General features: G+C 40.1%; 1 protein-coding gene across 6 annotated transcripts in view; it reads left to right on the top strand.

Annotated features, from left to right (window-relative positions):
* The window catches only part of LOC131432790 (uncharacterized), a 405,803-nt gene that overhangs the window by 96,030 nt on the left and 284,037 nt on the right, over positions 1–25,736 (top strand). For 5 of the 6 annotated variants that reach the window (XM_058599303.1, XM_058599301.1, XM_058599307.1 and 2 more), the window contains one exon: positions 7,911–8,009. In XM_058599303.1, coding sequence (XP_058455286.1) covers positions 7,911–8,009 — 99 coding nt within the window. Of the gene's footprint in view, positions 1–1,927; positions 2,747–7,910; positions 8,010–25,736 lie in introns of those variants that run through there. The other variant, XM_058599306.1, reaches the window with a different exon arrangement.

Here is a 25,736-nt window from a genome sequence, read left to right as displayed (position 1 = left end):
CAAGATCCTGTTATTGTTCGAAGAAAATTTACACTGTTTTTTTTTGGCATTTTGTTAACAGATGCCTAATGCTCCCCTCGTGCATTTGGAATCAAACCACACCCCGAGGTATTTGAAAGTCAAAACCTGTTGGATCATTCTTCCCATCATATGAAGCTGCTGCTGCGCGGAATCATGCTTTCTTGAAAAGACGACCAGCTCTGTTTTCTCCGCGGAGAATTCGATACCCAGATGAACAGCCCGAACAGACAAGTTATCTAAGGTATCTTGCAATGGTTTTTGCAGATCAATAGCTTTGGGTCCAGTAACTGAAACCACGCCATCATCTGCCAATTGTCTTAGTGTACATGGGGTTACTAGACAGTTGTCAATGTCATTCACATAAAAGTTTTAGAGGAGCGGGAGATTCTGAATGTTGCCAAATCGCCATGTGAAAAATATATGCATTTCTCTGACAAAAGGTTGTACAAATAATTATTTATAATCGCGGGAAGTCCATGTTGAAGGAGCTTATCTGAAAGAACATCAATGGAAACTGATTCAAATGCTCCTTTAAGGTGAAATGTAGCATCATAAAATGCGCGCAAAATTTTATCCGCTTCAGTTGAACGAACCTTCGCATAAAGCATACCAAGAAAAACGGACACATAGACACAAGAACTTTTTTCAATGATTGAGCGCAGTGGGTTTACCTCTCGTTATATTGGCTTGTAGAAAAGACTGGACGTAATGGATTTTTGAATCCTTCACACTTTGAATATATACTAATTCAATCGTTATTGTTAGTGATTACTCTTACACTAGAGCTATAAATCATGAGTAATTATGAATGACTAACGTGAGGTTATATGTATATGTATTGAATAACTTGCTAACCATGTATATGCCTAAGCTTAGTAGCAAGCATGGATTCTTCTTAAAAGAACGATTGAAGACAAGAGAACATTCAAGTATTTTCGATATCTTTGCCAGTAGTTCACCAGGCCCTTCCCGCCGATGAGATAGAATTTACGTAAAAGTATTTACTTGACTCGCATGAGTTCATCTTAGCATGCAGTTAAAATTATTTAGTGAATCTTTTCTCAAGCACATATTTGGGACACGAAATTAAATATAAAGTTATTTCGTAGTTCATTGTTATTAAACAGTTACTTAGAAAATAAACGATTTTTCACAATACATTTCTCACACCACCTCAATACTAAACAGCAGCGCGCAAGCAATTAAAAAAATGCAGAAAAGTATGTAAACTTTTTCAAATTTCGGTTGTTTTAGCTAATATTTTATAATTTTGAGTTGCATTTTCAGATTCTTTGTGAAATTCTGCTACAAACACTACTTTCCAGTTCTAAAATCATCCCCGTGGAACGGAACAGTAACCGTTTATACATTTCAAAAACCACTTACGGCTCGACAAAGCTTGATTTCGAAAACTTAAGTGTTTTTGGTTTTTCGAAAATCGGTCTAGATTTTGAATAATTGATCAAAAACGCGATTTTCGCATTCCGCTTCATTTCACCTTAATGTTCAAAAATACAGATGCCATTTGTTGTTTTTGACCGAAGGTAATTTGGATTCGTCCCTTTATTTTTACGGAAGCCAAACTGAGTATCTGACAACAATTTTTTCGAACAATTTTCTGATGCAGGAAAACATTGCACTGGGTCTATATGAGTTGTGATTGGAAGCTGATTTCCCTGGCTTTTGAATGGCAATAACTTTCACTTGCCTCCAGTCAGGTGGGACAATATTTTGCCCAAGAAACTTGTTGAACAATTCCAACAAACGTCTTTTTGCAAGGTCGGGCAGGTTCTTCACTCAGTTGAATTTAATTCTGTCCAACCCAGGAGCGTTATTGTTACAAGACATGAGTGCTATGGAAAATTCCAGCTCTTCCATTGAGTTCAAGGTACTTGAGATACTACTTTGGTATTCAATCCAGTAAACATTGTTTGTCAAATCATATGGAATATTAACTGAATTGCCAATGCCCGGAAAACACATGTTACGACGATCAAGAAAGAAATATGACTCGGAATAATCGGCAAAGACCTACGCAACGAACAAAGGACTACGATTGGAAGCTTGGCACATGGAACTACAAATCGCTTGGCTTCCCAGGATACGACCGAATGCTGCATGATGAGCTTCAAATCCGCGGCTTCAACATCGTAACACTGCAGGAACTTTGTTGGACGGGACAGGTGTGGAAAAGTGGGCTTCGAGCGGCTACCTTCTATCAGACCTGTGGTACAACAAGCGTTCTAGGAACGGGATTTGTAGTGTTGGGCTTGTAGCTAGCTTGTTTCAATTACCGTGCAATCACATTGCAGAACGCCGCCTACAAGGTACTCTCCTAAATCCTTTGCCGTCGTCTATCACTAATAGCCAAGGAATTCGTAGAGCCGTGCCAAGCGGGATTTACTGGGGCCCGTGCCACTACGGATCACATATTCGCGATAAGACAAGTACTCCACAAGTGTCGTGAATACAACGTACCCACGCATCACCTATTTATTGACTTCAAAGCGGAATACGACACAATCGATCGAGAACAGCTATGGCAGATCATGCACGTATATGGCTTCCCGGAGAAACTGACGCGATTGGTCAAAGCAACGATGGATAGAGTGATGTGCTGTCCGAGTATCCGGGACGCTCTCGAGTCCTTTCGAATCACGGAAATGGCTACGACAAGGTGATGGACTCTCTTGTACCTTGTTCAGGACTATAGCTGTTAGGTAAGGTAAGTATACAGACGCACGACTCAATGATGGACAGGTTACCGGGTGAAGCACATTTCCTATCCAATTGATAACCGTAAAGAAATCTGTCGCTGGAGGGTTCCCACCTTCGTTGCTAGTGTTAATTTGAGTACCATAGCCAGTCCATCTGGTAAGGAAAGTGTTGAACCTTGTATCAGAACAAATTGGCTCAAATGGCACGTTCCCCTTGATATTTGGAGATTTGTGCCTTGCCATCAATTTGTTTTTAGCATCATTTTCCCGATATATAAGAGGGAAGGATTGAAAGGAAATGGTAAGGGTTGGACTAGGAGGATGGGAAAAATTGACGACACAAAAACACATAAAAGCAGAAGTAAATTCTGCACCCCCAAGGGATGCCGAACAATCTGCTGAGGATCACATTTAGTGGAAGCAGAAGTAAATTCTGAACCTCTACGAGGTCCCGAACAGTCCGCTGTTAATAAAACCTCCAACTCCCGAGAGGATTTGAAGATCTTACAAAAGCGACACCATTCTGCACTCCCGGAAGAATGCAGAACGATTCGCAGTATGTACGAGCAGAAGTAAATTCGGCACCCCCTAAAAGATGCCAAACAATCTGCTAAACCCTATTTAAGGTAAATACAGAAGGGATTCATTCATTCCAGGAAGAACGATGAACCCTTCTGACTATAGCTCCTTACCACATTGGGTAAGAAACGAGAGAATATCCTTCAATTTTAGCTCCGCATACACAGACTCAACCATGTATGGAGAACCAAAAACCCGGATACGTAGCTGCGTCAATGCGGGACAGTTACATATCAGATGATATGAAGTACCGTAATCGCATTCACACAAATCACACGAATAATACTCAGCACGTTGAATAGTAGCCATGTGATAATTGAGTTTACAATGTCCAGTCAGAGCTCTGACCAGAATACTGCAATGATGCTTGGAGAAATGCAGTAGACACTTTGACATTTTCAGATTTAAATCTGGTAGAAATGCTTTTGTCTGAGCGCAAGTTTGCAAGCTGCGCCAGTAGCTGGCATGTTTGGATACAGCCCAAGAACGAATCTTGTGCTTTATCCAACTAGTTGAAAGTGGTAAAGCTGGTTCAGGACCAACGAAATCATTCGTTGCACCAGCTCTAGCCAACTCATCAGCCCATTCATTTCCAGTAATACCAGAATGGCCGGGTACCCATAAGAAGTAAACAGCATTTGAAATGCTGAGGTCTTCAATTTGAGTTCGACATGCGATCACTAGATTCGACCGTGAGTCATTCGAACTGAGTGCTTTTAAGGCTGCCTGACTGTCGGAACAAAAATGAATTCGCTTACCACAGATCCTCTGCTGAAGTGCCGATTGTACTCCACACAGAATCGCGTAGATTTCTGCTTGAAACACAGTACAGTATCTACCAAGTGAATGAGACTGCTCCAGCCTCATTTCACGACAGTAGACACCAGCACCAGCACGACCATTCAACAGAGAACCGTCCGTATAACAAACTATGTGTTCATCAAGTTGTCGTTCCAGACAACCAGACAACCATTCCTCACGAAAAAGATAGCTCACATTGAATGTTTTGAAAGGAAAACTGCATGTGAGAGTTAGGTCACTAGGAGCGAGTAAATACTCATCCCACGTAACCATTTGAGACCACAAGCGAGTGTGGCTGGTAGCATAATCTAATGGGTTACTGTTCCAAAGCCCTGTAACCTTAAGACGATATGCACAAGATAATGCTTCTTGTTTTAGGAACACATGTAGTGGTTTAATGCACAGTAGCGCCTCTAGAGCAGCAGTAGGAGTTGTCGTGAATGCTCCTGTCATCGCCATTAGGACCATCCTTTGGAGATGATTTAGCTTTGACTGAACTGTCGCGACTTCTCCTTTCTGCCACCATACAAGACATCCATATGCTAAAATTGGTCTAACAATAGTTGTGTAGATCCAATGAATATATCTGGGTTTGAGTCCCCATGATTTTCCAAAACCTCGTCTGCATTGGCCGAAAGCCATGCAAGCTCTTTTAATTCTGAAGTCAATGTGAGCAGACCAATTCAGTTTTGAGTCAAGAATAACCCCGACGTATTTAACTTGTTCGACCACAGTGACCTCTGAACCAAAGAACTGCAACGGACGAGCTCCTGTGATTATCCTACGATGGGTGAAAAGCACCATTGATGTTTTGCCCGGATTTACAGATAATCCAACCTGACAACACCATTGTTCAACAGATCGCAGGGCTTGCTGCATTAAATCAAAGAGAGTGTTAATGCTTATACCGGTCATCAATATATGATAATCGTCGGCAAAACCATAAGTCGGAAATCCAAGGTTATTAAGTTTCCTTAACAAACCATCAGCGACAAGGTTCCATAAAAGTGGGGATAGTACACCACCTTGAGGACACCCACAGACACTTAGCTTTCTAATCTCTGCTTGCCGAAGCGATGAACAAAGAAGTCGATTGCTAAGCATTGCGTGTATCCAATTTGTGATACTTGAAGGTATGCCATGACCACGGGCTGCTTCCAGAATTGAATTGAAAGACACGTTATCAAAGGCACCTTCAATATCTAGGAAAACTCCCAAGCAAGATTGCTTTTGTGAGAAAGCTTTTTCAATGTTGTACACAACATCATGTAACAGGGTTGTAGTGGACTTTCCACGCTGGTAAGCATGTTGCATTCCATGTAGCGGATGCAGGCCCAAACTAACATTTCTGATATAGTGATCGACTATGCGTTCCACTGTTTTAAGAAGAAATGAGCTTAGACTGATAGGCCTCAAACTCTTCGCTTCCTCATAAGTGTCGCGACCGCCTTTGGGAATAAATTTGACAATTATTTCCTGCCAGGCTCTTGGAATATATCCTGTCGCAAGACTAAAAGTAAGTATTTTCTTCAAAACATGTTTGAAATGTTCATACCCTTTCTGCAGTAACACTGGGAAAACTCCATCCTTTCCAGGAGACTTGTACGGAGCAAAACTCTCAACTGCCCATTTGACCGATTCAATCGTCACAACGCTTCGAGCAAGGGCCCAAGAATCGTAACTACCTGAAAAAGTCTCGGGAAGAGCTGTCGGTGATGGATCCATACATCCTGGAAAGTGAGTGTTAAAAAGATAGTGAAGTACATCACCTTCATTAGACAAGTGTTCACCATCTGAAGTTCTTAAGAAACTGACATTAAAGTCCTTAGACTTCGAAAGTAACTTATTTAATCTGCTAGCCTCGTTGAGACTAGAGACATTTGTGCAGAGGCTTTTCCAACCACTTCGCTCAGACGATCGAAGAGCATTTTTGTAAGCCCTTCGAGCCAACACGAATGCCTCCGACCCATTTCTGCGACGGTGGTTCCAAGCTCTTCTGCATAGTTTCCTTAGTCTAGCAAGTTCAGCATTCCACCAAGGAGTTCCTCTAGTAGCTCGCACAATCCGAAGTGGACAAGCCTCTTCATATGCTGCAACTATGAGTGAGTTTGTCTCGTCGACAACATTTTCCAAATCAATTGGGGTTTCAATTGTTGGTTGGTACCCGTAAAATCTAGTCGCCAAGCCCTCTTCATAGAGGTCCCAGTTTGTAGATTTGGGATTACGATATGTGATAATATCAAATTTAACGTTTGAATGATCAAAGAATATGTACTTATGATCAGACAACGAAGGTTCGAGCTCGTCGGAGACGAGCCAATTCACCAACTCATGCGCAATTCTATCAGAGCAGAGAGTTACGTCCAAAACCTCCTCTCTGCCAGATCTCGCAAAAGTTGGACGGTTTCCTGCATTGACTATGTGCAGGTTTGTACTGCTCACAAATTCCATCATATCAGAGCCTCTCGAATTTATATCTGTGCTGCCCCAAATGATATGATGAGCATTTATGTCACTGCCGATTACAAGCGGTAAATCACTTTTGCAGCAGTATGATACAACCTTTTTGAAGTCATCGCTTGGCGAAGGTTGGTTATGCGGCAAATATGCCGAACAATAGACATATTTCCTGTCTATGCCATCAGTAGTCATACCAACTGTGACAGCACAAATATCCCGAGTTGTGAGCTCCGATATGAGAGAGACATCGAGAGCACTATTTGCAAGTATGCATGCTCGAGGCATTTCACGTGGATTAGTCATTCCGGTCTTGTTAAAGGCAACAAAGACTGGGTTTAACAATTTTCCAACGTAGAAGTTTCCCTTTTGGAAATATGGTTCTTGAACCAAAGCTAAAGAAGCTTTACCTTCTTGCAGAAGTCTGGATAGATTCATAGTTGCTGTACGTTTATGCTGGAGATTGATTTGTGCTACTCTAACCATTATCAATTAAAGTAACGAACACTCCACCTCCAGCACTTACCGTACAACAACTACAAGAAACCAAATATATTGGCTTATAATCGCCTATAGCGAACCATGTAAGGATTTTTTTAAATGTTTTAATCATTTAAATCCCACGAGTTGCGAAGAAAGAAGTCGTCCACTGTGCCAGAGCTTCGCTTAACACAGTAAGGGAAAATCCCAAGATATTCCGTTCACGACTGCATTGTTTAACCTCCTGCAGCCATTCAGCCATCGGCACGGAAATACACCTTGACTTAGGAGTTCCTATTTTTGTGGCCTTTTACGACATGGAACAGGAAACCAGTGGATCAATTCTTGGTAAAAAATAATTCCGCCGGATGCCACACGGCTTACCTGTTTGGTGGACTTATACCACCGGTACAGGTGGACCGTAGCGTTATTCTTAGCCAGTTGGGAAACCGCTACCGACACTACACGGCTATCTAGGCTGCTCAGAGAGGGAAATTGACATTGATGGTCAACTTCCATGGATGGCCGAGCAGCCATAACATTCACCCTCGGCCAGAGTAGCCCATAAAGGGAAAAAAACTGAATGAAAGATATGTTTCAATGAGGTTTGTGATAGAGGTTTTGCCAATTCAAAGTTTGAAGTATGTACGATCAACTTCGTAGTGATAAAGCTGAAAATAGTTATTTGCGCTTAGCATAGCTCTGTGCTATTGCATAAGATTCTCGAGCAAATATGCTTAGGGGAATATATCTTCATACATGATGATTTCGCGAGCACACTGCGTTTTGATTTTACACTATTATATAATTTCAACTAAAACTTTTTTTTTTTACTTTTTTTTGTTCTCAACGTAGGGTACCGTCAATTTCTTGAATCAAGCTCTCTTCAAGCCACGAGTTATATCTCTACAGAGTGGAAAATTTGCTGTTAAATCGTTTGGGAGGTTTTTATTGGTAAGTACAAAATTAGTTGCAAAGATAGAATATGTTCAATATATATTCACACAAAATTAGTCACCGAAACTCAGATAAAAATATAGTTTGTTGCATGTTTTTTATTGTCCTTGAATCGTAGTATTAATTGCTATAGTTTTTAATCTATAATTTAAACCTACGTTGAACATTCGGAGAAGTAACTAAACTTTTTCCAACCTTTGGTTTACAAAAACAAAACATATCCAAAGTGTCTTTTTTCCATAAATACGTTTATTTCATAGGCAATAGGGGCTGGGGTCCACTAGGAGATTGATATTACCTATTAGCTCTCTCCGGACTGTACCAGCCTAGATGCCGTGTGGAATCCGACGGAAAAAATGAACCAAGAATAGATCCACTGGATTCCTGCTTCCATGTCGTAAAAGGCGACAATTGCAGGAGTTTCTTTTTCCTTTCAGTTATCAGATATTTTCAATGTTTTACTTCTGATTACTCTATTTTACTAAATCATCTCTTTATTCAACCTATCAGTTTCCGTCTAGCTTCGGAGAAAAGTTTTATTAGGAATGATTTCTTCTTCCATGTTATTGATTGTCTTTCAGGATTATAAAATGAATGATAAAAATCAATCATTGCGCAAATCCGTTTATATTACAAAGTTAATAACAGAGATAACATATATCGGTTTATTGAACACATAGTAAAAAACACTTGATATTAATATTTCAAACAGTAAATTAATATTTTTCTCGGTAGTCGGCTGCCCAGATCAACGAATATAACCAATTAATAATTTAGTAAATAATTAAAATAAGAAAGCGGAAATAATAAAGAATCAAGACGCGTGTGAAATCTGTTGACCTTTGTTTGGTGATTTAAAATGATTTTATAATAACTGTTTAGAATATTTCAATGCAATGAATCAACTTTTTTGTCTGTTTTTTTGCATGACTAAAAAAAAAAACACGAAAGGTAGATGCATAAACGAGTGACTGCATACTCGACAGCCGGCTGTCCAGAGTTTTGTCAATTTCGGAGATTGATGCCAGCACAAAGTAACACATAAAACGATAATACTTTAAAACATTCTTGGTAGCCGGCTACCCAGAGCAATAAACACATGATAACATTATTAAAACATTTACTAACAAAGTATCCTCTCCTGTGATGCATGTGGGAATGCAGAGGATTCCTCGGTTCTTAGTAGCAACATGCATCGAACTAACAATCCTTTCCCTCCCAAGTAGATCTGCATTCGGACGTGGCCGGGGTCGGTATTGATCAGCATGCATGGTTCAATACAGTTTGCACAGTGTGAAACAATGTGTTATTCCCAAACATGTTACTTCAAAAATCATTTTGCAATCTCAATTGGTTCAGATCAATAACGGAGTAGCAACACACGGGCGGTCTCTAATGCTAAAAAAATGCTAATGCTAAATACGTTTATTTCATAGGCAATATACATAAGTTTTTCTTCACCGTGGCATCCATAATACATAGTACTTTAAACCTAATATTTCGAATATCATATTAGTATGTTGGCATCAATTAGTTAATCTAAATACTGTTTTTATCAAGCAATTAGCTATTATAAATTACATTAAATAAAATACTTATAACTATTTAGGTTTGTTTGTATCAGTTCATCACATTTATTTATATAATATAGCTGGCTATTGGTTGTCCCAGGTTGGCGGTTCAATGCATAGGGCACTGATCTTACAATCCAGTAGTCGTATGTTCGAACCCCGATCTGGAAGGATTCGTAGTGTCAGTAGAACCGTAGCACCAGCCATGCAATGGTTCTGTACATTCTGAATCGGCTGCGAAGTCTGTTGAAACAGAAGGTCAAATTCCACCACAAGAATGTAATACCAAGGCTTTGCTTTGCTTGGCTATTAGTTGAATTCATGGAAGAGAAAGGGGTCTAACATAAAATAAAATTTAAATTGGAACTCCAATGGACTTAATGCAATGATAAAGAAGTTTCATGTAAGAAAGGTCACGACAAGCAAGAATGTCGCGAACTGGGGCATTGGATGGTCTACCTTGAGTACGCATGGAATTTATTAATTGAGATCTGACATCACGATACTCCACGCATATCCAAACGAAATGATCAATATCGCGATAGCCTTCGCCACAAGCACAATGATTAGTCTCGGAAAGTTGTTGCTAAGCAATCATCTGACAAAAGGCCCACAAAATTTGCGCATGTGCAGAGGAGATACAAAGATAGCTGTGCAGACTCACCGATTTTCTCCTCAATGTCGCTGAACCTTTCCGTGGCTGTGCATCCCCGTCCGGCTATCTGCAGATGCTAACCAACGATGACTGTACTTGATCTCCGCTGCCCGCGGTGAGCGGAACGGCTTGGTGAACTCCGAAGAAGCAATCCACCGTGCCAAACGAAGTAGGGCAACGTCGCTGTAGTGTTCCAACGATTGCGGACTGGTCCGGATGGGGAAATTAGATTGCACGTGTGCTAGATCCGGTGAAACCTGAAGATCCCACGTCGAACCCGTCGCTGTCCCGTTCGGTCGATGTATCACATATACCAAAACGAATCTCCGCTTGATTTCCTCCGAACTACTCTTTGTACAACTCGTGGCCAAAATTTTTCGTGAAGGGAGTGGTTCACGAAAAATTTCTAAAACTTTCACTTCTTTAAGAAGTGAGCCGGAGACTGTGCCGATTACAAACTTCAACACAACCCAACACAAATATACCAGAGCCTAACGAATGCTCTTCAAATCTTGAGCACAATAAAAACTTCTCTTTTACTATACCGAAACATTAACTAAACAGCAGAACTTGTCTGCACAAAATGGTAATCGTACGCCAACAATACATTGCAAAAATGTTCTTGCATGCATTCCTCAAGCTTTTACTGAGTATTAACAGTCAGTAATCTTATCTATTCTTAATGGCTAAATTAAGCTAGAAGATCAACGCATAACTAAGAAAAACGGCATTCAACATGCAAGAATAAATGATTGGCTTAACTACAGAATCGACAATCTTAGGGAGTTAATTCGAGGTTTGAGAGGATTTAGTCTCTCCTATCACCACGAGCCTAAGTAAGGGTTATAACCGCGCCCTTGATTCGCTTTTATTCGGGTTGACGACCTTCGTGGTGACGCCTCCAACCAACAGGACTGTTATTGTATCACTGAACCTTGTGCACCTGTTCAGGCTTTTAGGGGAACTTTTACCGCTTGCGTATTTTGTGAACATGTTTTTTCTCGATCCTTGTTGACAACTACGTTTCGATGCACTCCGGTCGTGTCGGTGAAATGATTCGGTCCTTCATCCATCCGTTTTCTCTCGTTACGGTAACGGCACGCCTGTGGGAGGCTCGTTTCCTAACCAATCGAGGTACTTGGGTGCGTTTTTCTCACGGATCGCTACCGGCAGGCCTGCTGAAGGCTTATTCTCTAAAACTCGCAGTTATTGAGTGCGATTTCCTTTCGTTCCGCAATCGCCCGACACATTTCGTGCCCTTGAATTCCTTGTTCAATCGTTGTACTTGTGTGCGTTTTTCTCACGGATCGCTACCGGCAGGCCTGTAGAAGGCGTGTTTCCTGTTCACGCTAACGGCAAACCTGCAGAGCGCTGTTTCCTGTTCACGAGAAGGCAGTTTTATGTTTGCGACTTCACCTGCGTTTGCTCCCGATCCGCTAACAGCAAGCCTGGTAATGGTTATTTACTGTGGTCGACTTCATCTGCGTTTTCTCCCGATCCGCTAACGGCAAGCCTGTAAAAGGCTGGTTTTCTGTTCGTGCCGAGATGAGGAAGTAGTGCAATGAGTTGTTGTTCACCCCATTCTGACAGTCTACGTTCCATCTGTTTCTTGCGTTAGGACGGCTCCAATGGCGTCATCACTGGCTATGTTAAACGGTCTGGCATAATCAGGCATCGCCAGGACTGGTGCTAAGACTAGCATCGCTTTCAGCTTCACAAAAGCGTCTTCAGCTACTGGTGTCCATCGGTACTTGTTTTTAGCTTTCGTTAACTCGGTCAGTGGTACAGCAATGCGAGCGAAATCTTCGATGAACCTTCTATACCAGTTGCACAGTCCAAGAAAGCGCTGAACTTCCTTCCTGCTTTGTGGTGAGGGAAAATTCACAATACAGTTGATCTTACCTTATCACCTTCCATCCGTCTTCATTCAACACGTAGCCTAGGTATTTCAGCTCCTGATGGCAGAATTTAGATTTGTCCGGGGATATCGTCAGATATGCCTGTCGCAGTCTGTCTGCTACTTTCCTCAGTGTTACTAGGTGTTCTTCGAAGCTGCGCAAACAGATGATAATGTCATCCAAATAGTAAACACGCGCATCTAGACATACTCTGTACTGTCCTGTCTTTTTCTTTACGGCAACGAGCGGATTGTTCCACGGCGAAAACACTGCTTCACCGATGACATCCAACGCCAGCATCCGATCAATCTCTTTGTTTACTTCGTCTAAGACATATTTCGACATGTGATAGTAGCGCTGCTTCTTCGGTGTGGCATCTTCGATGTCGATGTGGTGCGTGTACCTATCCGTACGGCCAATTCGTCCCTTTTCACTCGCTGGAAACGTTCATATTACCATGCCTAATCGATTTTTCTGCATGTCTGACAGCTTTCTCATGAGTTCAACATTGTTGTTCTGCTCATCGAATGACATGTCTATCTTGTTGCACACCGCTCGAATTCCAAACTTCTCCCAAAAATTCATGCCGAAAATTATACACTCGGGCAGTGAGGGTATTAGTAGGACAGGAATTGTTTCATGACGGCCGTTGTATGCTATGGGCAGCTTGACGAACTCGGACATGATGTGTTTGTGCCGTCTGCTGTCTGGATACCACCTTTCAGTCGACCTCGCTTCAAGTTCACCTCGTCAATGATCTTTATCGCGGCTCCTCCGATTAGAGAATAGTTTGCTCCGCTATCCAACAAACTTGTTAACTGTTTGCCAAGAATGTGAAATCGGAATGTGGCCGGTTATCTCCGTTTGTATTGATTCTGATTGAGTTGATTTGTCGCAGCTCGGGAAATGATGAGGAACTGTAGAATTCTTGCGAGGATACGACTCCCACGGTTACTGATTCCTCACTTGCTCGATTTCCGTTGCTGATGAAAACCTAGGACAACTGCGAAGTGAATAGCCCTTCTGACCACATCGATAGCAAAACAGTATGGCTTGTGGTTTTGGACAGTCCATGAACCTGTTCCCTTCGTATCACAATTCCAGCAACGAAGCTGAGCTGATCTGTTCTCGTCCTGTGCTTCTTGGGGGCAGATCGCTGTCTGTTGCTCTCTACGATTATTGTTTGCTTCCGACAGATTAGATTGTCTCGACGGTTGTGGCTGTTGTACACGAAACCCTTGCGCCGCCTCCTGACGATGATCTCTCCTCTCGAAGCGAGCCTTTAATGCGTTTACTAGCTGGCATATCATCTCCAGTTGTTTCGTCCAATCTTGCTCTTCTCCAGCTGTTGACACCGAGTCGTACGGTTCATCATACAGTTATTGTTCTCGAAATTCGGCTGACTCCACGGCATGTATTCTGTTGAATCTTTGCAACTTTCCTACATTGCCGTATGTTCTCTCTCTTTGTGATGGTGTTGGCGTTGCTAGGCTCGGCTCAAGCAGCGCGTAGTGGGGGATCGGTGTCCTGCGGTGACAACTTAGAAGAATGCGCGTCTCGTTGAACTCGTTACAGACTTCAGCCATCTCAGCTAACGTTTGAGGTTTCGCAGCTGCAACAATCGATACGTACTCTGTATACATGTTTTTCTTCACGATGAAGAATTTTTCCTTTGGTGACATCGCTGGCTGGACGAACCAAAACAGTGCTGATATGTCCCTGAAGAATTTTGCAAACGATTCATTTGCACCCTGATACCGAGAATTTACTTCTTTTCTCAGAAACTGCTGGGCAGGAACTCTCGTCGTATCTGCTCCTTGAAGCCACGTATGCAACGTTCCTTCCGCAAAAGCTCGACCGTACCAATCGAGTGCGTCATCCAGAAGTAGATGTTTGATGGATCGCAATAACAGTTCATCCGAAACGTCCTCGGACCGAAACTTGAATGGTCAATTGTGAATAGCTTTAGAGTTTCTGTGAGTGATTTTCTGGTACGCCAAATGCCCCTTGCATTATGTGCACTGAGTTATTTGATTCTTCAGAACTGCTGTTTCGATCACTCACTTATTACAAGTCTGACATGTTTAACGCGGTGTAAACTTCTAATAAAGCGGCTATCAACGCTTGAACACTAGCAAATTCTTCTCGAAGCGCGACCGTAGGTGGATCAGTACGAACTAAACGATTTCGATAGTGACGTAATCGCGATTTTATATGTTCTAAGAAACCAATATCGTGTTTCTTAATTGCTATGTCTATTGGTCCCAGTAATAATTTTAAACGTGATGTGCAAGCATTAAACGCACTAACACTAGCAACTTCTTTCCGAAGCGCGACCGGAGGCGGATCAAAACGAACTAAACGATTTCGATAGTGACGTAATCGCGATTTTATATGTTCTAAGAAACCAATATCGTGTTTCTTAATTGCTGTGTCCCAGCAATAATATTTTAAACGTGATGCGCAAGCATCAATGTAGATTTCACCACTCATAAAGTGAGTAGAAGTCGTATAGAAACGCTTCCGCCTTAAATCTTCTTCAAAAGCCTTCAATAAACGAGCACATTTACCCCTACGGTGCCAAGGCCAGTGATACTACGAAGAGCGAGTTAATAATTTAACTTAATGGGTCTATTTCCATCGTCAGATAGCGAATTAAAATAAAGCCAATCAACAGAATTTAACTTAACTAATAATCTAAATGCTTTATTAAATTTTCATTTGTCACACAGGTAATTAAGGGGTGTTTCTAAACTTGTTGGTTCGATAAACTGTTCGAATCCAACATTTCATCATCAAACGCGAAAACAAAATGGGTTTTTTAGTTGGGTTCCATTGTTACTAAGTAATCATCTGACAAAAGGCCCACAATATTTTAGCATGTGTAGAGGAGATACAAAGATTGCTGTGCAGACTCACCGATTTTCTCCTCAATGTCGCTGAACCGTTCCGTGGCTGTAAATTCCCGTCCGGCTATCTGCAGGTGCTAACCGACGGTGACTGTACTTGATCTCCGCTGACCGCGGTGAGCGGAACGGCTTGGTGAAATCCGAAGAAGCAATCCACCGTACCAGACGAAGCAGGACAACGTCGCTGTACTGTTCCAATGATTGCGGACTGTGGTTCGGATGGGGAAATTTGCGTTCGGTTGCACGTGTGCTAGATCCGGTGAACCCTGGAGATCCCACGTCGAACCCGTCGCTGTCCCGCGCGGTCGATGTATCACGTATACCAAGGTGAATCTCCGCTTGATTTCCTCCGAACTACTCTTTGTGCAACTCGCGAACGTTTCACCCGGCGAAACTAAACAAATTGCCCAATTTTTACCTTTCCCGCAAGGTATCTTGTCTTGCACCATCCAAGGAACCGATACGAGCGAGTGCACGTCCGCACTCGCCGGCGAAAACTTGCCGAAAAAAAACCAAAAGCAAGAAAACTCTCGCTGTCAAGTTAGTCTCCTGTCAGAGTCAACCAGTGCGCCCAATTTTCCAGATTTACGGTTCGTCTGCACTCTTAATTAAATCGGCTTATATGCACGTAGTATTTAAATTTGATTAGATTGTTTATGATTGTTTCCATAAACCAAACGCAGGGTGGCAAGTGACCGGGAAAATCGGGAAAACCGGGAAAAAGTCGGGAATTTCGTTTCACCGGGAAAAAGTCAGGAATTTTAGGGAAACAATTTATCAGCCCTAATCTTAGTAAAGATTTTCAGCATCATGATTTTCTTGATTAAACAAATGAAAAGTTGTAAGCAATACTCCATTTTGTGTATGAGTGAGAAGTTCAGTAAAAGTTTTGAAACATCGTATTGCACATACAGGTTTTATGGTACACAATCCATTGGAGATGGGTGCAACATCCCATGTTTCGTTCAACAATTGTAAGGGTTTGGCAGCAATTTTTAATGGATCAGAAAGCATTTCTTAGTTTTTTTTTTTTTTTTTTTAAAGGTTTATTGGTTAACCATTTCAAAACCGAGTTACAATAAAATACATAAATTAGTATCTGATATAATGAGAGTGGGATTTTAAAATTTTTGTGAAACCTCCGATGTGTGTTCCTATCTGGGCTTCAATGCCGTGATGTTACAGTTGTATTTTAGCATTCCTCAGAAAATTTTGTATCGCTATCATTGCCGGAATGTTCATAGTACCAAGTATATCCCGAACTGGGAGGTCTGTTACATGACGGATGTTGTTGAGTTCGTCTTTTAAGTTTTTCCTTGCATCATCCAATCGTCTGCACCTCCAAACTAGATGATCTATATCAGCAAAACCATTTCCGCAATCGCAAAGGTTTGTATTTGTTATGTTAATTCTGAAAAGATGGGCATTTTGAGTATAGTGGTTGGCTATCAAACGAGACATATTTTTGATGAAATATCTATCAACATTTTTTCCTGAAAACCATGGAGTTTTATTCACGGTAGGTAAAATGCTATAGCAATATCTTCCTAGATCGCTGTCTGACCAGCTACGTTGCCAATTTTCTATAGCGATACTATCAATCATCGGATAGAAATCTTGGGGTTCTATAACTCTCGGGAACACGCTACCTTCTTTAGCTCCACGTTTTGCAAGCAAGTCTGCACGCTCATTGCCATGCACACCTGAATGAGCCGGTACCCATAGTAGAGATATTATAGATTTTTTTTCTGATAAATAGTGGGCCGTTTTTCGGATATTAATCAACGTTTGGCAGGATTTACTATTCGTTTTCCGTGACTGTAGAGCTTTAATCGCACTGTAACTGTCGGAACATATTAAAAACTTTGCTGGAGGAAGTGATTTTATGTATTCACAGGTATAAAGAATGGCAGTGAGTTCGGCTACGTACACTGAACATGGACTTTCTAGTTTGAAAAATGCTTCATGCTTAGAGCTGTGAATTCCAAACCCAGCTGAATCGTTTATCAGAGAGCCGTCGGTGAAAAATACATTTTCTAATTTGAAAGGAGACATCTTATCCGTAATCATATGCTTCATTGGGGACGATCTGATGTGTTTGGGAATAGATTGCGCGTAACTAAGTATTGATGTGTCTGACGGAATTTCGTATGCGCGAGATTGGATGGATAGATCATAATAATTGGTCATACTCGATGAAGTTGATGAAATTGATAAACATAATCTATAGACAAATAAAAATTTGCATTCCGGATTTTTATCGAATAGCAAGTCCAACCTCTCGATAACTTTAGTGGACCTGACGTGACATGATATTAAATATCGGGAATTCAATTGACAGAAGCGAGTAAACAATGGGGGAACCCCCGCCAAAACCTCCACTGATTTAGTATGAGTCGACGTTATCAAACCTAAACATATTCTTAGGCAGCGATATTGTATTCGTTCTATTTTTATGAAGTGAGTTTTTGTCATCATTTGAAAGGCGAAACAACCATACTCTAAAACTGAGAGAATTGTGGTTTTATACAGAGTAATCATGTCAGTTGGATGGGCACCCCACCATGTGTTTGAAATAGTTCTCAAAAAGTGAACTCGTCGTTGACATTTTCTGATTAAATATTCCACATGTGCTTTCCATGTGCATTTGGCATCATACCATAGTCCGAGATATTTAAAAGTAATTTTTTGGCAGTCGACCACAAAGAGGACATTGCTGTTTCTCTAGTCAAACCTTGAACATAATTTTTCCAATACTCGCGTTTTTTCTTTTTGAACATTTGCTTACTTTTTGCCTCAATTTCCTTATACGTTAAGTATTGTCCCATTAGTCCTTTTTTCCTGAAATCTTTGTATGCTTTCGACCTTTGTTTTATAATGTCTGAACATTCCCTATCCCACCAGATGGTTGGAGGTCTATTATGAACACTTGTTTTATGATTAGGTTTAGATTGTGAATGAAGGGCTGACTCAACAATCAAATTATATAAATACGTATACATGTCTTCTGGACGTGGCTCCTGATAATTTTCGATGAGTTTCTCTATGTACGTGGAATATGTACTCCAATTAATATTCTTGTTCAGGTCGAAAGTCACTAGTTCTGGTTCGTTACTTGATTGAGTATCATATTCAATTTGTATGGGTAGATGGTCACTTCCAGCTGGATCGTCTAATGTCTTCCATGTGCAATTTAGTGCAATGGACGATGAACATAGAGACAAATCCACTCTGCTGCAGCGTATCGGAGGACAGGCTACTCGTGTAATTTCGCCAGTGTTTAATACCGTAAGATTATGATCGTCTAATACATCGTATATTATTTTGGCTCTCGTGTCGTCATACGGCTCTCCCCATGCACAACCATGAGAATTAAAATTCCCTAGTATGAACGTTGGAAAGTCGAGGTGTGAAATCATTTCTCTAAGTTTGATTATGTCTAATTTTGTAGGTGATGGTGGAATATATATGGAAGCGATATGGAACTGTTGATTGTTTATCACCATTGAACAAGCTACCGCTTCTATTGGAAAAATTTCGGGAAGCAATATTCGACGAAATGAATATGAGTTTTTTATACCTAACATCACACCACCAGCTCTGGTTGGCCTATCAACTCTTAAAATATTAAATGAGGGAATTTCGAAAAATAAGTCCGGAGTTAACATAGTTTCACAGATAGCGAAGCAATCGACCTTCTGTGATTGAATAATAGAGCGCAAATTAACGTATTTAGGAATTATACTTCTACTGTTCCATTGGAGCATCGTGAACTTTTTGTTATGGTTGTGCTTACCCATCAAGAGTTAATACTGAGTTAAGAAGTGGCCAATATGTGATGAGCTTTTTAAGAAGAATGTTCAAAATAGGAGACAAATTTATCAATAAAGCTTTCCATGATGGGTTTAAATTGAATATTTTCGATATTAAATCTATCAAATCAGAAATCGCGAATTTTTTTGAGAAACTTTTGTCACGGTTGTTTTGAACATCGGCGGATTTCTTCCCTATTGTGTCACTCGCTAGTTCGGGGAAGTCTTCCTCATTAAGTTGGAAGTTTTTGGGATGTGGACGCACTGATTCAGGGATGGCAGTATAGTCTAAAGGAACTTGGGAGGATGGACCGGGTTTAGCTTTTTTATTGCTAGCGGAACGTTGGATTTTTTTCCTTTTGGGGGCATTCTTGTAAGCATAGCTACACTCTGGCTCTGATACTTCAAAATCTGGTAAGTCGCTGAGGGAACTAAACTGGTTTTCCTGTACAAATTCTACTATAGAGTCAGCTTGAATCGCTTCGGCATAACTCATTTTAGATTTCTGGATAATCCGTGCTCTCACTAAGCGGACTCGTTGTTTATACACTGGGCAACCACGTTGTGAAGTATGAGTGCCTAGACAATGAGGGCAGACATTTTCTTGTGCTTCACATTCCCCATCGCTGTGGACTTGTCCACAACTACCACAACGAAATTTGTTGCTGCACATAACCTCTGTGTGTCCAAACTTTTTGCATCTCTTACACACCATAACTTTTGGAGTATACAGTCTAACAGGAATCAAAACTCTATATATTTCTACAAAATCTGGAAGAATTATTCCTGAGAAGGTCACACGGATCGAATTAGACGGAACATATTGTTTAGTATTCTCTGAAATAACAGGCTCCGCCAATTGATGACATTCCAAGATTGATACTGATGGAACACGTGGGTCACTAAACTTTCCTATTCCATCTTTTAGAATATGCTGAAAATCGAGGTCAGATTGATGGATAACTCCGTCAATCTCAACTTTATTGCTTGGAATATATATTCTGTACAAACTATTCAGTTTTTCGTTTTGGACGACACTGTTCGCTTCATCGCGGTCTGTGACAATTATTCGAAGCTTGCTGAAGTTAATCTTACGTATTTCTTTAATGGACTTGAAATTATTATGTAATTCGGCTGCTACTAATAAGACGTTTATGGGTTTGTCAACTTATCGAACGAAGATTTCGTATGGACCTTTTGCCGACTCCGGATATTGTCGAATTCTTTTCATATTGGCACCTTTTTCATTGTTAGGGGGAGGATTAGGTTCAGGATTGTTCAGTAATGCATCTGGGGAAGGGTTGGGGATATCTCTAGTAGGAGAGTCTGGAGTATCTCTAGAATCATCCGATTCCATGGCCTACGACTGGAGCCCACACGTGGCTCCGAATTATAACCTCACAAGTAGAAATAAATTTGAAAGAGAGAGCAACAAAAACTTATCACTTATCTATCGAAAGATCTCACTGATGATCAGCTAACAATAGCGCCCTGCTCAGCTCACTTAGTTCGGTTTTGAGATTACACACCCGATCGCTACGAAAGTAGAACATCCGAAGCATTTCTTAGTTGTTATCCACAACAGCACATCGAACGGATGCTTTTGCTGGATTTCTGTTAAATTTCAGAATAAGCTTGCATAATATGATTGCAAAAGAAATACTAGGTATGTTTAATAAAATTATGAAAAATTCTTAGGAACCTTCATGTTTTTGAGTGGGCTAATGATTGTCCTAATTTCATCATAATTTGTCTCAGTATTGTCATCTTGAGACAATACTTGTGTTGTAATCTTGGTATTGATTTCAATAGGATTCACAAAATTTAAAAAGCTGTCGACTTTGACCTTGTACACCGTTTGCAATAAGTATTTGATTTCCTTTTTTAAGAGCTGAAATTGGTTTCTGAGAGTTTGTGAAATACCTTAGAAAGGTTTAGAATTGTTCAGTGAATTTTTAATGTTTAATTTATATTAAACATCCTTACCTATGGATTTCATAGTAGGATTCACAAGAATGCAGGTGTTGATGTCGATGGAGAATCAAACTTAGATCATCTCAGTCACTAGAGGCAAAGATTGTTGTTGTTTTCCCAGAGCGACAAGAGTCCATTTTAAGAATTTTAGAAGGATTTTGTTCTGTTTCGCCAAAATTCAATTTTGAAAAAATATCGTATATGTTGTTAGATGGAATCGGGAGGAGAATTGTTTCTGGTTCATTTTCAACCTTAGGTATACTTTTTTTAGACTATACTAGGCTAATATAGTATTGGAACATACTAGAGATGGGCAATCAGTTCAAGAACAGTTCAACGAGTTATTTCTCCTCGAAAAGTGAGTGATTTGGAACTCTTTATTTATGAATGATATTTCTCTATATAGAAATGAAAGTAATCGAATACTGTGAGGATGTATACAAGTTAGTTGCGCTTTTCGGAATGTTTGCTGGTTCGAGGAATCTGGTAGAAGTTACACACATTCGTGACCTTTGATAACGTATAAAAAAAGAATGATTGTTGGTAGAAATACATGCAAAAAGTACTCACTATTATTGAATCTGTAATCTGTAGCTCTCATATTATTTTCGAAGAAACATACAAAGTTTCAGAAGAACGAAACCAAAAAGGTTAAAATCGGTATAAAATAGATGATATATAAAAAAGAAGATCGAAAGAACGGTTCAATAGAACTAATTCTTTCGGTAGAACTATTAAGTTTTGAGTGATGTTTTGTAATGAACGGTTTGCCCATCTCTAGAATACACTCCTAGTTTGAATCCTAAGAGTCTTACTTACCTTACCTAACAGCTATAGGCCTGTGGTGTCCTTTGCTGTATCAAGCATACGTCTCCACATAACTCGGTCCATGGCTGCTCGTCACCAGCCACTCAAGGCACGGATGCTTCTGAGATCACCTTCCACTTGATCGATCCACCTTGCTCGCTGAGCTCCTCTTCTTCTTGTACCAGTCGGATTAGATTCAAGAACCATTTTCACTGGGCTGTCGTCTGACATCCTTATGACATGCCCAGCCCATCGTAGACGTCCGATTTTAGCTGTCCGTACGATAGGTGGTTCTCCTAGCAGCTGTTGCAATTCGTGATTCATACGCCGTCTCCACGTTCCGTCTTCCATCTGCACTCCGCCATAGATGGTCCTCAGTACCTTTCTTTCGAAAACACTGAGGGCGCGTTGGTCCTCTGCCAACATAGTCCAGGTCTCGTGGCCATAGAGAACAACCGGTCTAATGAGCGTTTTGTAGATGGTCAATTTCGTGCGGTGGCGTACTTTTCTCGATCGGAGGGTTTTTCTGAGTGCAAAGTACGCACGATTCCCTGCCAAAATACGTCTATGAATTTATCTGCTGGTGTCATTATCGGCGGTCACCAGTGAGCCCAAATACACGAACTCGTCAACCACCTCGATATCGTCACCGTCTATCAATATTCGTGGTGGGAGGCGTAGTGTTTCGTCCCTAGAGCCTCTTCCTCTCATGTATTTTGTTTTCGACGCATTTATGGCCAGTCCGATACGCCTAGCTTCAGCTTTCAGTCCGTTGTAGGTTTCCGTCATCTTCTCAAGGTTACGTGTCACAATATCAATATCGTCAGCGAAGCCAAAAAGTTGTACGGACTATCGGAAGATCGTGCCACTCATGTCGATCATCGCTCTTCCAGGGCAATATTGAACAAGATACAAGAAAGTCCATCACCTTTACGTAGCCCTCTCCGAGATTCGAAGGGACTCGAGAACGTCCCAGATACTTGGACGTAGCACATCACTCTATCCATCGTTGCTTTGACCAATCGCGTCAGTATATCCGGGAAACCGTATTCGTGCATTATCTGCCATAGCTGTTCTCGGTCGATTCTGTCGTATGCCGCTTTGAAGTCAATGAATAGGTGATGCGTGGGTACGTTGTATTCACGACACTTCTGGAGTACTTATCTTATCGCGAATATGTGACCCGTAGTGGCGCGGGCTCCAGTAAATCCCGCTTGGTACGGCCCTACGAATTTCTTAGCGTCTTAAGTCTTAAGAACTACTTATTTTACAGAAAGCCTTAACAAGACGTATTTAGAGGTAGTCTTACAAAAGACTGAATAGTTCGGATGATAACAATTTCAATTTTAATTATAAAGCTTTAACAATAATCGATTTTGGGGTGAAAGCTGCACTCAATAGCATTATTGGGAAAAGCATGAAGTCTGAATAAAATGAGTTGACTTATCACTTTTATCATATCCGCTAAACAGCTATGTTTCTTATTTTAATCATACTGTTACCTCGAATGAATTTGAAATAGTCGAAAAGATTGTGTTTTAATCTTGAAGAGTAGTACACCAATAACGTTACTAGTTGACTTAAACAACAATATAATTTAGTCATTTGTCTTAGTGGACCTGACTTTTGTGATACGCACTGTAGGTGTGCTTTAGTTGCAAAAACAAGTTGCTCAAACGGTAATATATAACTAGGAGAGTAACTATGATGAACTTATCTTTTCTTTCGATATCTTTTAAAAGTGATGTCAGGTTTGTTCATTTTTTTCGCGAGATATAAACCGGATACAAATTATCTCATTGTGTTTTGTTTTCATTGCATATGTAATGCTGTATTTCTGGAACTTTTATGACAATATTCTCATGTCGGCAAGTTTTGCGTTCATTTCAAGCAGATAAATCTGGTACAACTTATTTGCAAGTTTCGAATTGTGTTTCTAAAAATGAAGAAATCTGCACATACTGACCTAATATTTCATGAGGCAATCAAGACTATGCGGACTCGGCTGCAAAATTGTTTTTACTGCGAGGTTTTCAATTCGGCTAACCATTTTTTGCCTTGCGGACAGCCATTTCGGCATATATTGAGTCGGATACAATTATGACAGTCATTTGGAAATTTGTTGATAAGTTGAACCATTGTTTTAGTTACTTCGTTTTTACATGACGATGTGAAAATTTTTGCTGAGCTTCTATAACTGCTAGTGCAACGTGGGCAAGTAGGTGATTTGCTGCACAATTGTTTCAGATGTACCTTAAGGGGCGGGTAGGGTCTAACACTTTTGAAACATCATTTATTATTTTCTTATAGTAAAATATTTGAAGAATTTCCTGTGAAATTTTCAAGCTTATTGGAACGAAACTCTGGAAGTTATGGACCTTTATCTATGGCTATCTCATTCTGCGAAGAAACAAGAGCTCGTCGCACAGGCCCAAGATTTCTAATTCGATTGACTTCAAAACTTGACAAAACATTCTTGAAATGTTTCGTTATAATAAATTATAAAAGAAAAAATATGATTTTTTGAAAACGTTAGACCCTACGGGCTCCCTGGAGTAATTAATTGTTTCCATTGATTTTATAGACAAAAACTTTTAAACACAAGACATATAATCGATACAAGGACAAAACATTCTTGAAATGTTTCGTTATAATAAATTATAAAAGAAAAAATATGATTTTTGAAAATGTTAGACCCTACGGGCTCCCTGGAGTAATTAATTGTTTCCATTGATTTTATAGACAAAAACCTTTAAACGTTTTCCTCGCAAGCAGGTTTTGAAAGTGCGGGTCCATCGTCATTCAAAAATTACTGCACCAATTTTTTAAAATTTTGCACACACTTTCTACATATAAAGAACCAGACCTCAACGTTGTTTGTTACTTTGGAGAGGTTTAACAGTTACAAAATGGTGGATTTTTTCGTGAAAAATCGTAGTTTTCACTTTGAACAACCACCGAAAATTAAAAAAATTTAAAAAAAAATCAAACAGAAACGTTGAGGTCTAGAAAAACTTCTACTATAATTATGCTGCGTTCATTTGTTCACTTCTGATTAGTCCACGCTGAGATACAGTGGACACCGTAAATCATGATTTTTAAGAAGCGTTCTCAAAAATACCTCTTCACCGATGTATTTCTTAATATTTTCCCACGAAAAAATTACAAAATGTAGTTCGAATGATGCTTTTTACAATGCAAAACGTTTAAATTCATTTTGTTGCACGATAATTCTGGAAAAAAACTACAAGGATCAGCCCCATGGGGTTGTTCGAACCGTTGATGTGGAACAAGGCAACCAAAATTTCTAATGATCTACAATCAAAAAGTTCAATCAATCCGAACCAACACCGAACATCATTTGTCTTGATTTGCATTTGTTTTATGACCGACGAAATTACACCAATATCCCAAATGTATGCAATTATATGTTTGTACATACTTGCGATTTCGATATTTAAGCTTCTCTTCGCCAAGCTTGTGTTCAAGTTTATTATGCAAGCAATTTTTTAGCGTTAAGTTTCTCTACCATTCTGCGATTTCGGTTGAAGCGATAAACTGTTTCTCATTATCAATCGAGTTCATCTAATATAAATTAGAAATTAATCTTAAGCACTCAAAATTTATCCAGAGGTAGTTGTCAATTTCTCATGGGGAAACGACATAACAAGGAATTCCGAGCTTGCATGACACAAGATCAGAGCATACCAATTAAGGGCTGAGACTAGTGTGTTTTAAGGCGTTTTAAAGGGCTATTTTAACGCTTCAAATCTGATTTTCTCAGAAACGGTGACGACTATCAAAAAACCCAACTGACAATCTCGTAGAAGATTAGTTTAGATTATTCTGTGAAAATTTCAGAATGATTGTTTGACTTTAGCGGTCGGGAAAGTCTTTTTTCTGAAGGAAGAATTGCATAGCTGAAAACGCCGTCTTTCAAATTGTTCACTGAATATCTTGCCTTTAAAAGCATGGATCAAAAATCTATCCTGACAATGTCTAGATAATTTCATTTAGATGCGATTAGTGCATAAAAACATATATGTTGTCGCGATAAAAGTGAAGGGAAAGTTATTTTTGTAAAGGTTAGTCGATTTG

This window comes from Malaya genurostris, chromosome 2 (assembly GCF_030247185.1).
Source record: "Malaya genurostris strain Urasoe2022 chromosome 2, Malgen_1.1, whole genome shotgun sequence".
NCBI classification, from domain to species: Eukaryota; Metazoa; Arthropoda; class Insecta; order Diptera; family Culicidae; genus Malaya; species Malaya genurostris.
Note: the sequence above shows the minus strand (reverse complement) of the source record. Positions and strands in the feature narration are given on the sequence as shown.